General features: G+C 34.1%; 2 protein-coding genes across 8 annotated transcripts; both read right to left on the reverse strand.

Annotated features, from left to right (window-relative positions):
* Positions 1–2,266: 2,266 nt before the first annotated feature.
* LOC116030869 (probable E3 ubiquitin-protein ligase XERICO) lies at positions 2,267–3,011 on the reverse strand. Of its 2 annotated transcripts, none has more exons than XM_031273219.1 (2): positions 2,918–3,011; positions 2,267–2,786 (listed from the first exon to the last, which is right to left on the reverse strand). In XM_031273219.1, the coding sequence occupies exon 2, from the start codon at positions 2,763–2,765 to the stop codon at positions 2,292–2,294; it is 474 nt and encodes a 157-aa protein (XP_031129079.1). In that variant the 5' UTR covers positions 2,766–2,786; positions 2,918–3,011; the 3' UTR covers positions 2,267–2,291. The 2 variants fall into 2 exon arrangements, with proteins under 2 accessions (XP_031129079.1, XP_031129080.1); XM_031273220.1 differs by having other exon boundaries at positions 2,267–2,797; positions 2,918–2,995.
* Positions 3,012–5,182: 2,171 nt separating this feature from the next.
* LOC116030402 (zinc finger protein CONSTANS-LIKE 9-like) lies at positions 5,183–10,918 on the reverse strand. 6 transcript variants are annotated; one of them, XM_031272645.1, is made up of 5 exons: positions 10,728–10,918; positions 9,111–9,774; positions 8,696–8,923; positions 6,581–6,882; positions 5,183–6,022 (listed from the first exon to the last, which is right to left on the reverse strand). In XM_031272645.1, exons 2-5 carry the CDS (start codon positions 9,690–9,692, stop codon positions 5,893–5,895), a joined length of 1,242 nt encoding a protein of 413 aa, XP_031128505.1. In that variant the 5' UTR covers positions 9,693–9,774; positions 10,728–10,918; the 3' UTR covers positions 5,183–5,892. The 6 variants fall into 6 exon arrangements, with proteins under 6 accessions (XP_031128505.1, XP_031128503.1, XP_031128502.1 ...); XM_031272643.1 differs by having other exon boundaries at positions 5,883–6,022; positions 10,732–10,918; XM_031272642.1 differs by having other exon boundaries at positions 5,883–6,022; positions 9,111–9,860; positions 10,732–10,918.
* Positions 10,919–11,582: the final 664 nt, after the last annotated feature.

Consider the following 11,582-nt stretch of genomic DNA (forward strand, 5'->3'; position numbering starts at 1 on the left):
ATATATATATATATATATATATATATATATATATATATATATATATATATATATATATATATATATATATATATATATATATATATATATATATATATGAAAAACACCCAAAAGAAGAGAAGCATATCTACCATCTGATCCTTTGAGTCAGGGCATCCAAAATTTGTTGATTACGACTTTTGCTTGTATTAGAATGAATAAGTATAGCATATTAAATTTTAATTAAGATAATATAAAACCTTAAATATATCACAAGAGATAACAAAAAATGTTATGAATATTAATAAATATTTTATCTATACAACACATGCTTTAATAAAAGACACAATATTATTTATCTAAAATCTTGTAATTGAGTGATATGATATTGAATTATATATAACTTTAAATTAAAATTTCATAGTTTAATTCCTGAACTTATACATACACACACATATATATATATATTAAAAGACACAAAATTTGATGAAATCTTTCCTCGTTATATTGTTGTCTCCTTTTGTATAGTAGCCTTAATAGGCATAGCATTATTTGATGGAGGCTGTCCAATCCAAAAGTTAGCCCAAGTTCTCTGAACTATGAAGATTATCATATATCTCTATAATCAATGCAAGAAAAAGACAATCAGAAAATTTTGTTTAATATGTGATTTTCACGTGCCAGTGGTGAGATGTTTCTCTATCAAGCATGCCCTATAATCTAACCTTTACACATTGGTCCCTAATTGCATTAGCCACCATCACATGATGTGTAGTCCTTAATTAGCCTTATGGGGATTAGGTCATAATAAGTTTAATATCTATTAAATATTTAATGACTTTGTACTCGTCTCAACTGAATTAATTAAATACGAGTTAAGTTTCATATATAATGAAAATTAAAAGTCATGATGAGTTCAACTTTAATTTTATTAAAGATTGTCAATGAGAATTGAAATTTTCATCTTATTATCTGTGAGCATTGTGAATTTTATCTCATTACAAAGTAATATATTACTATGTTATAGCATGTCGTAAAAAAACAAATAAGTTCTCCATATTAAACATGTTTTTATTTATTACTCCTTTATATGATTTATTTACAATCATAGACCGTGAACCATGCATGCTCTTAATTGACCATTGAATCATTGACATAAATGTTTATTTTTAGTATATTGAAAGTTATTCTTAATGTATTACATGTTCATTTTTACATCTTTAATCAGTGCATTCCATATTCATTTTTAGTATGCTACTTAAAAATGAATGTGTAATACATTAGAAATGAATATTTAATATATTAATTAAAAATAAATATTTATTTGTGATTCTTCTTTGTGGACCATCTACTGTAATTATTTGCCATATATTTATTTATCCCACTTTGCATTGTCACATATAGTTTTTCAGCTTTGATTGATATGATAATGGAACCTATCCGATCTAACGGCGCTACCCCTACATTCACCTTGCCTTTTTTGAGACAAGAAGCATGCAATATGCATATCATGATTCATATATATATATGCGCCACCATAATAATTAAGTACAACAATTATTGCAAATAAATCTTTGTCTTTATGTATCCTCACAACGCTGTATTATTCCTACCAGAGGCATGCATATGTTTGAAGTCCTTTAAAAAGATTGAACAAATTAATTTGTGGTGACTAGAGAAATCGGAAAAAATTAGTGCGCAGATAAATCTCGTCTTGTGACGATTCTAGTTAGTGAAGGGTCACAATGAGATAAATCAATCTAGGTTATTTATATAGTTGATTAGCTCAAATTAAACCACCCGAAGGCCAATAAACCAATCATGCTGAGAGTCAAATTTGTAAGCTTGTGGTTACCCGTTAACAACCTAACCAAATTGGTTATGGTTTCCCATCTCTAAACTTATTATTATTATTATTATTGTTGTTGTTATTGTTGTTGTTAAACTTAGGCGATCCCAGTTTTGTTGGACTAATTTTAAGCTCATAGGACCCCGCCCCAAAAAGTCACTGCAGAGGCAAATCGCGAGTCGTGCATTCAGTCATTGGTCAGATCTTAATATTCATTTGCGCATGCACAAGCTAAGGGATCCCATCTAGACCTTCTAGCATTCTTAAGTCTTTTTCTCATACATATTTTCAGTGACATTCGAACCCCACACTGTCGCCTCCCGAAATGACCAAGACAGGCGATGAACCAACTACCGTAAGTCCGGGGCTCTCTAAACATAATTACATATTATTGATTTTATAGTGCAGTAACATAAATATAAGATATGATTAAGCCAATTGATGAAGAAGGTATAGTTTATTATTACATTGGGTAGATACATTCCTCCTCTTCAAGAAGAGGTACAACGTTAGCCCTACAAAGAGGGCAACTTAAATTACAATGCCTCACCCATGTCTCCATGCACACCACATGGAACGCATGTCCACACACCAACTTGTACACCCAACCATCCCCATCTTCCTCATCAAACAGTTCCTCAAGGCAAACCAAACATTCCTCCCCGCTTTCCCTGCCGGAATTCTGCCAATGAACCGGACGGCTCGCCTTCTTGAACGCGCTAATGTAAAATTCCGATGGACTTATGGGGGTTTCCGGCGAGCTCAAGGCGCCGTCATCATATTCCCACTTGGAGACGATGCTTATTCCGGCCGCATATCCAAGAATGCAAACAAGGACTTCCTTTATAATGGAAACCACGGCGGCGAAGCTCATTATTAGAGCTCTGCATGGGATTCCGGCATCAGATGACGATGATGAATAAGCTAGAAAACCCATATATATAGTTGCAAGAAAAACCTAGTATATATCTTGAAAACAGAATGAATCCTCGTCAGTTTTTATTTTCATTATATTTTTCACCATATATACTTTTTAAAAAAAAAATGTTCTGAGGAGTAGATCAGATCAGATGGTGTAGAGAAACTTACTGGGAGATTCGGATCAGAGCTTGTAATTTGAGGCCCACAAGAAAGACTAATTGATTGTGTGCTTCAGTTCAAGAACTTTTAGTTCATCTACTCCAACAAGAAGAAGATGATATATATTTATATATAGAGGGAGCTAGGCAGCTGAGAGCTGAGATGTAATTATTAGAGCAGTGTTTGTAGTCATGTCTAGTCATTTATTTTTTATTTTTAGTACTACTGACTCTATTATGTCAATATCGCTCCACTGAGATTTGAAGACCTCCTATTTGAGAGAACCACTTCGTGTCACTAAAATTGAACTAGTGACATTTTAATACTGAGATAAATTATGTTAAACCCATAATTATTCAGTTGGTTGTCTTTTTTGGGGTTTTTCGATATATACTTAAAAAAATTATATGAGAAGTTTTTTTTTTTTATTTTTTGAGAACAAAATTATATGAAAAGTTAAACAACAATAATAACAATAATATAATATCTAGCTAGACTAGTATAATATATGGAGGTGACTTTTATAATTGAGATGGAGCTAATTAAGATCGACTAATTTAATAATAATATGTGTGTATGTATATGTGGGTAGATAGCTCGGCGGTTTGGCTGTTGAGGTAACCGGCCTCTGGCACCATATATAGATGAGGGATCGGAGTTTGTCTTTGCTCCAACATCCCAAATGTGCTGTTTCCTAATATCATTAATTTTGGGTTTAATTGCACTCCAAAAGGTGTCTCCAGTTGGACCATAACCTTTCTCTAAATTACATGTCTTTTTTCTTTCTTTTTCTGCACATTGGGAGAATTATAATCAATTTTTATAAGTTTTTATTTTAAGATTAAGTCCAATAATTTTTTTACAAAATGTCAAGTTTTTTTTGCCAACAGGGAGAAAGTAGGGTGAAGAAAATGGGGGAAAAAAGTAAAGAAAACATGCAAAACAAAAACAAAAAACAAAAATTTTAAAATGATATTTGAGGTGTTTGATAAATATAGCTGTTAGTTGATTAGGTTGGTGGGTTTGACTAGTTGATAACATTAGCTGATTGTACAAAAAATTAAAAATATTTGATAAATTAGTTGTTAATTGATTACATACAAAATGATTTTCTCAAAAAGTTTATCGAAAAATCTGCCTTGAACAACTTTTTGAATTTTAACGTTTTGGAGCAACGAGCTACAAAAAATTAATTAATCAAAAACTCATATTATTTGTTTAACCAAGTCAAACAGCTAATAGTGATTTTGGTTAATAAGCTAACTATGTTATCAAACAAGGACATTAACTTCAACCGTGGGCATTGCTTTGCTAGTGCATGCTATGGACACCAACATTTTTTTTGCGGAACTAAAAAAAACCTTCATTAAAATTAGTTGCAAACTTATACTACTTGGTTACAAGGTTATCGACTCAATTGAACTTGTTTTAATTAATTGTATTGTACATATAATTTTGAAAAAAAAAAAAAAAAAGGGTTCTCTAAATTCGGAGCATATATATGTGTTAATATTTAATATACAATAACATCTTGCAAAGGATATAGCATGGAATTAAGGAGGGACCTTATATTTTGATTTGGTAGGAAACAAAATCCTAAGTTTATGTGGTCTGCCAAACAAGGCCAATAATCTTGAAGCTATCCAAATAGATTATTATTTTAGGCCGTTGGCTCTTGTGCCAATCCAAATGATATAATATAATGCTCATTGTGAAGTTGTTCCAGCAGCTTCAGTATAGTCTATCTCTCGGGTGTTTAAATACTATGCACGGTTCACTAATGATTTTAATAATAGTGTTGAACCTAATTGGATGATTTATTATTATATCACTAATGATACTATCAGTTTTGGTCGCCATCTCCCCAGAAACGGCCGTCGTCACCCGTGGCCAGAATATGCAAATGACCTATTAAAAATGTTAATTGTAATTTTTTTTATTTAATGTCTTAATTGCTTTGTTTTTCTGAGTTCAGTAGCTTATTTGCAGGTTATTCGAGTTTGATAACTTAATTATTACGAATTAATTTTCAAATAGTACGATACTTATTTCCACCTTTTCCCTCATATTTATGCTCAATGGACCACCATTTACTCTATGAAGTGGTAGATAGAAATTCCAACCACCCCATATCATTTCAGTTGAACGAAAAAAAAAATTATAAAAAACCTGGAAACGTTGAAAAGGTACGTTTCCCTATCCCAGGAATCTGTTTAAAAAGTTGCAGATTTTGGAACCAACGTTTCCAATCCACTAAACAGAAAACTATATATATGATGAAGAATAGTAGCAGTATTATTTGGATGAAGAATATATATATGATGAGTGTAAGTACAGTATAAATTAAAGGTTTGGAGAATAAGAGAGCATTATTGTAAAGTGAGAGTGAGTTTCACCCCTATTAAATACCAGATGACTTAAGAATACACACATGCCATCCTGAAAAATACACAGACCAAAAAAAAAACTCTGAAACCAAAAAGCTTTTTTCTTCAATTCGCCTGGGAACAAAGTCTATCCTCCAACTCCACCCTACATACTGTATAGAGGAGGCAAGAATATACATGGCAGACCAACATTACACTTCAATGAATGCACATCTCACTGTACCATTATACGAAGGCAGATGGTGATGAGTTCTCAGCATAGCCATAGATACAACCCGAAAGCTAGCTTAAAACGTGATCGCACTCAAAAAAACAGGATGAATGTGCTTCGAGTAACACGTACAGATTTTCCATCCTTCAGAAATAAACTAGGGTAGTAGTTGTAAGCAAAAGAGAGTATGTAGTATTTGTACTAAGAAGTTGACATGATGCACGCATCCTTCTTGTGCTGCAGGGGTATTCGACTTTGTGTGCATTCCCGGTTTTCTGAATTGGATGTAGTGCGATCCCGGGAGTCCTGAGATAGAACCCATACAATTTGTCATTGCAACGTGATATATGATTTATTTCCTTAGTTGTGTACCGAAAGTTACACTCTTAGATGCTTCTTGTTTGGTTTAGTGGGTCATAATCATAAGCATCCCCGGGCTTCACAAACCGTCCCTTCACACGCCTCCTAACATCAGCTCGGGCCTTACGGGAAGCATACCTCACTCGCTTATCAAATCTGTCATTTTTTGAATAATGGATTGCATTATGTTGAGCATATAATATATAACCATAAATGTGCAATTCAACTATCAGCTTAGGTTTTTAGTTTAGATGGAGCACATGTTTCAATTTGGTATCAGAGTATATAACCATAAATGTGCAATCCAATTAGCAGTTTAGGCTTTTAGTTGAAACAAAGCACATGCTTCAATTCACTAAACACTCCCCAGGATCATCAGAATGTGAACAAAAGTATGCAGAAGGCTTAGATTTTCTTTTCAAGGGAAATCCAAATCCAAATATGGCATATTAAAGAAAGCAAGAGATTATACAAATTGGCATTAGATTAAGAATATAAAATTTTCTGCAAAAAGCATTGTATAAGTACGACGCTTATAAACTATAGTGGCTTCAAATTTATAACAGGAAACCCCTCCCAACTTTCCCCGCTCTCTTCTTCATTTTTCTACAATGTGAAGTGATAAAGACTAATGCAGACATACAAGGAATTAGGGGGATGCCCATGTTTGTGCTATGGTTCTTGGAGCTTAAAAGAATAGAGAGTTATTCTTACTTGCGTGTCTTCTTCTTTTCTCTGTAGCGCAACACAGCATCAGTCCTGCTACTTGAAGGCAATGAATTTTCAGGACCCGAGGGACCCCACGGTGGCTCTCCCATGAGGAACATTGAGGAAGCTCCGCAGTCCTGATAATCTCCACCACTGCTCTCTCCAGTGATGTTCGAGAATGAGATGTTGGACTGCCCTTGTCTTGCAAAGCACGGGTTAGGTTCGGTCTTGCAGCTCATCACAGAATCTGCGGATGCAGCATTGCTGCATGCTGGTTGATTTGCATTTACCCGTCCAATTGATGACCCCTGCCATAATCACTACATCTTAGAATTTCATAGAATGAAAGGTTCCTCCAGAATCAAGAACGGTTTCAGGAAAACACGTAAAATTGTTAACAAATAATGCCGGTAATGCTCATGCAGGTGTGAAGGAGAAATCACACAATACAAGTCTATTTACAATTCAAATTTTTAATATTTAATGTAGTATTAGTGAATAAAAGTTATATACTCTGTATTTTAAAACTATATTAAAAGTCCTACTAAACACAAAATCCAAATTTGAAAATTAAAGAAAATATTCAAAGAAAGTTTCTTTGAATAAGAGTGACAGGAGTATGTTATTTGGCCTGCTAAGAAACTCTCTAATCCATTCAGGTTAAGTTGGGTACCTTATAGGCCTCGAGTGTGAGAAACTGTAATAAATACCACCACCATTATAAAGGTGAAACAATAGCAAAAGCAATAATTGATGTTTCATATATATCAATTAGAAAATTTAGTTGAACTAGTTGACATATAACACCGACAAACACATAAAGCACCATCAGCCGACTTCTTAAAAATCATTAGTTTTGTGGGATTTTACCTGTTGAGCTAGAGGTACTAAAGAAGTTAACATGTACCTTCCACACACACACACACACACACACACACACACACACACACACACACACACAAGGAGAGTAAACTCAGTGAATATGTACAGCTCCCCTATGCAGTTCTAGGACTTCCGGAAGGATTAGACCATACACCAATTCTTGTGAGAGGCTATTTATATGACAGGTGGCAGGGGTTCGATTTGAAAAGTTGAACATTCATGTCCTCTAGAAGGTTCCAATGAAAAATGAGTAGAAAAGAATGGTTATAAGACATTTTCTATTATGTCCCACACTGATGTACAATCTTCAAAAGTTTGTGTTCCAAACAAGACATATTGGTGAAAATTATGCAAACCTTTGCACACTGACAATTATAGCCAAACTTTTTTTCTATAATAATTTGAATTTGTCTTAGATTTGAGCCTCTGCATAGTAGTTCAAGATGTGATTGTCTTATGCACCTCTTTTTACTTGATGGTTTTAGTCATACCATGCTTCTGTCATATCAACAAAATGAGAAAAAAGATCTCAACCCTTTTTGTTATTATGCTTGAAGTAAAACTGCAACCTTTACCCGAAGGTGCGCACTGGGTAAACCTAGTCTTAGTTTACCCATAGCTGGCCAGCTCAAACCAATAAGGCCAATAGGTCACTCCTGCAGGGAGTCAAACTTGTAACCTTGTAGTTACCAAGTCAACAACCTGACCAACTTGGCCTGATACTATTTCCATGGCTGTTCAGATATTGGATATTCTTTAAGCCAGGTTAAAATATTAGCTAGAATTATACTAATATTTCAAATCTTGGTGTCAAAATTACCAAAGTTAAAAGGTTTTGCCATAATTCTCAGTTTCTCACAAGAAGCAAAGATTTGGATTTTTTTCACCAATGGGCTTTCAAAGAAATATTTATAACAAAGAATGTAGCAGCAGTGGCAGGGAAAGTAAAGTAGAAATCAACAACACTGAGTGAGTATGAAATATCACATATTAGGACCAAACAAACATTAAAATTACTGGAAAAGTAACACAAAAAGTTCAAAGAATATATTGATACTGATTATTTTAGTAATTGATAAATCTTGATGTGGAGGAATTAAGTTTTTGTTATCATGTTATCTAAAAATAAGTAAAGAATATGCGCCTTGCAAAGACTTGATTATTATATTGAAACATAAATTTATGTTGTAAACATAAGAGATGAAAAGATAAATATCAAGAGTGAAATAATAGAACAACCTCGATGGCATTTGCACCCTTGCAGCCTGAATTTGCACCAGACATGTCCTCCGTCTCAAACAGGCCATCAATCCCTTGATTCTCAAAAAGATGCTCTGGATCATTAAGAGACATACCAAATAGTTCTTCGTAATTTTCAATACTAAGATCAACTTCATCCATATTGAAATCCCCATAGAAAGCATTATCCTCGTATATACTTGGGTCTTCGGTTCCAGGATAGCAAACCTGAATGATAGAAGGATAAGAAGCTAAAGTGACTCTCAGTGAAGAAAGAAGAACTTCAAGCAGAAATATAGTATCTTTGCTCCCTAACAGAAGCTTAGCCTTCCACAAAATCAAACTGTAATGTTCCAAGACATCATGGGACACCCTTTTGTTCTCACCGACAGACAATATCAAAAACATAAATTACCTTTGGTGAGGTGGGATGGGTGGATACAGTTGGCAGTTCTATATTATCTAGCCTCTTGTCAAGAGTTTCCATAGATGACCCCATCCAATTGGTGCTCAGATTTTCAGTAGGTTCATCGCTTCCTTCAGCTATGGTCGACAAATCTCGAGAGCTGTTCTTTCCTTCTGTCCCTTTATCTCTTCGATGGTTATCAGTGATGCTCATTGAACCCATTCCCTGCTCACAAGTGGAATCGCCAACCGAAGGGAAATCTAAGAGAAACGACCATATACTAGAAAGTTCTGCAGCTGAAGGACAGCCCGAATAACAACTGACGGCTTGCCTCTTATGGGTAGAACCTGTACCGGAATTAGAATGCCCCATCCAGTCACAATTCTGGCAAAGAGATATCCTTTCCTCAGTACATCTAACAACAGCGGGTTGTGAATTGCATCTTTCACATACAAGTGTCCTGGAATGACGCCTCGAAAGGGCATTTGCAGAATGCACATTCCGGTCACAGGATAAACACAAGCTGGCTGCATCAGACCGACAATATACAATAGATCGCTGCTCCCCGCAGAATTCACATATGTAACCCATCCTCTTCGTCAATAATTCAAAACCGAAGCCCAGAACAAATTCTAAAATTCTCAGACCATCAGCTGAAACCTAAGCTTTTAACCTAATAAAAATAGCTTTCAGTCAAACACAAATAACAGTTCAAATGATTCCTTGCTGCCTCTGTTACAAGACAAAAGAATCTGCATACTAAAAAGCAATTGCAATGAGAAATTTCAGCTCCAATCAACAGAACAAGATATAGTGCTTTATAAATTGGAGAAATAATTGAAAGAAAAGCAGGATAAATCCAAAGAAAGATTCAGCAACTCCATCATAGCACAAATTCTTTTCCTTTTGTCAATAATTAAATTTTTTTATAAAAATCACCCAAAAAAATTATATTCTAACAAACAAACCAAATTGGTGGATGTTAAAGAGTGGAAAAGCGAAAAGAACATTAGATGCTAAAAGAATAACAATTAAACATCTCACTGTGACTGCAATCAAACTGATTCCATGGAATCAGAACAAAAAAGTGAAGCATTTCATCAAACAAAAGCCATTTTATTCATAATCATCCTAATCTGCAGCAATTTTTTTTTTTAATTCCTTCTTTAACCAAAAGAAAAAAAAAATCATTAATTTATATCAGATAGTAGATGCTTAGAACTTGGGGAAAACTCATTTGACCAAACCAATTGCCAAACATAATAAAGAAAAGAATGCAGTAAATTCAATAAAGCAAAAATTGAAAGAAAAAGATAAGTTTTAACAAAAAAGGAACAATGAAAGAGGAAACCCACTCATGCTAAGAAGACATGGACCTAATCATGAATAAAACTCAGCGTCAAAACACCCCAAAAAAATCTAGATAATAAAAGTACCCACAAGAAAAATCCAAGAAATGAAAATCTTGATAAATTTCCATGAGCTCTGAAATTCTTCAATAATTGCACTATTTCAGCCAACCCACAACCAGATCATCCCACAATTCACAAGCAATACAACCAAACACAACAGGAAGTAGGGACAATAATCAACTCAGAGAAGAAAGTCAATATATAACTACCTTACCTACTTTAACTGTGGGAAGCTGGCCTGCAGTAAACAGGGAGAGCAGAAACAGATACCCTTTCTCCTCCTCAGCAGCTTTAGCTTTGAGTTCCAATAAAACCCTAAAACACAGAAGATCGAAGAAGGCTTTCCAGAATCTCTCTGCGTTGCACTTTTTGCCTTGTCTGTCTGTGGGTGGGTGTTGTTGAAATGTGAGAGTTGGATAATAATTAAAATAATAATATAAGCTGATAAAAAGTGCAGAAAAATAGAGAGAGAAAATTAAGGTGTAAAGTGGGTCCCTGTCCATTTCATGAAGAAATGGTAAAGTTAGGCCCCACCTTTTCTTCTTGCACTTTTTGGTCCCAAAATGGACTATACCTCATTAAGGATATAATTAGTACAATTAATTATTTCTTAATCCTCATTTCTTTAATATCTTTCACACTATTTACTTTCAGACGGCATCCATAGTATTAAACATTAAGGAGTGGGTTTACCTCGTTAATAAACATTAAGGTATAACTAAACCTGGTGCGTGGTTGAGTGAAGGGACTCATTTATCTTTAACTAAAAGAGGTTAAGAGTTCGATCATTGACTTTGGGTATGGAGCAATTTTAACTGGTCAATATGATAATTAGTCTGAGTATGGTATGGACTTAAAGATGTCTCCTACAGTTAGGGTCTACTCATGACATCTCATAATTTGACAAAAAAAAAACATTGAGGTATTAACCTTTCCAATTGAGTCTGTCGCACAATGAGTTTTCCTCATCATCCAAAAACAAATAAAAAAAAATTATTAATTATATATTAAATATACTCTTAATACATTTGTTACATATGAGAAAAATATACTGCTTAAACATGAGAAT

Source organism: Ipomoea triloba, chromosome 9 (assembly GCF_003576645.1).
Source record: "Ipomoea triloba cultivar NCNSP0323 chromosome 9, ASM357664v1".
Taxonomy (NCBI): domain Eukaryota; kingdom Viridiplantae; phylum Streptophyta; class Magnoliopsida; order Solanales; family Convolvulaceae; genus Ipomoea; species Ipomoea triloba.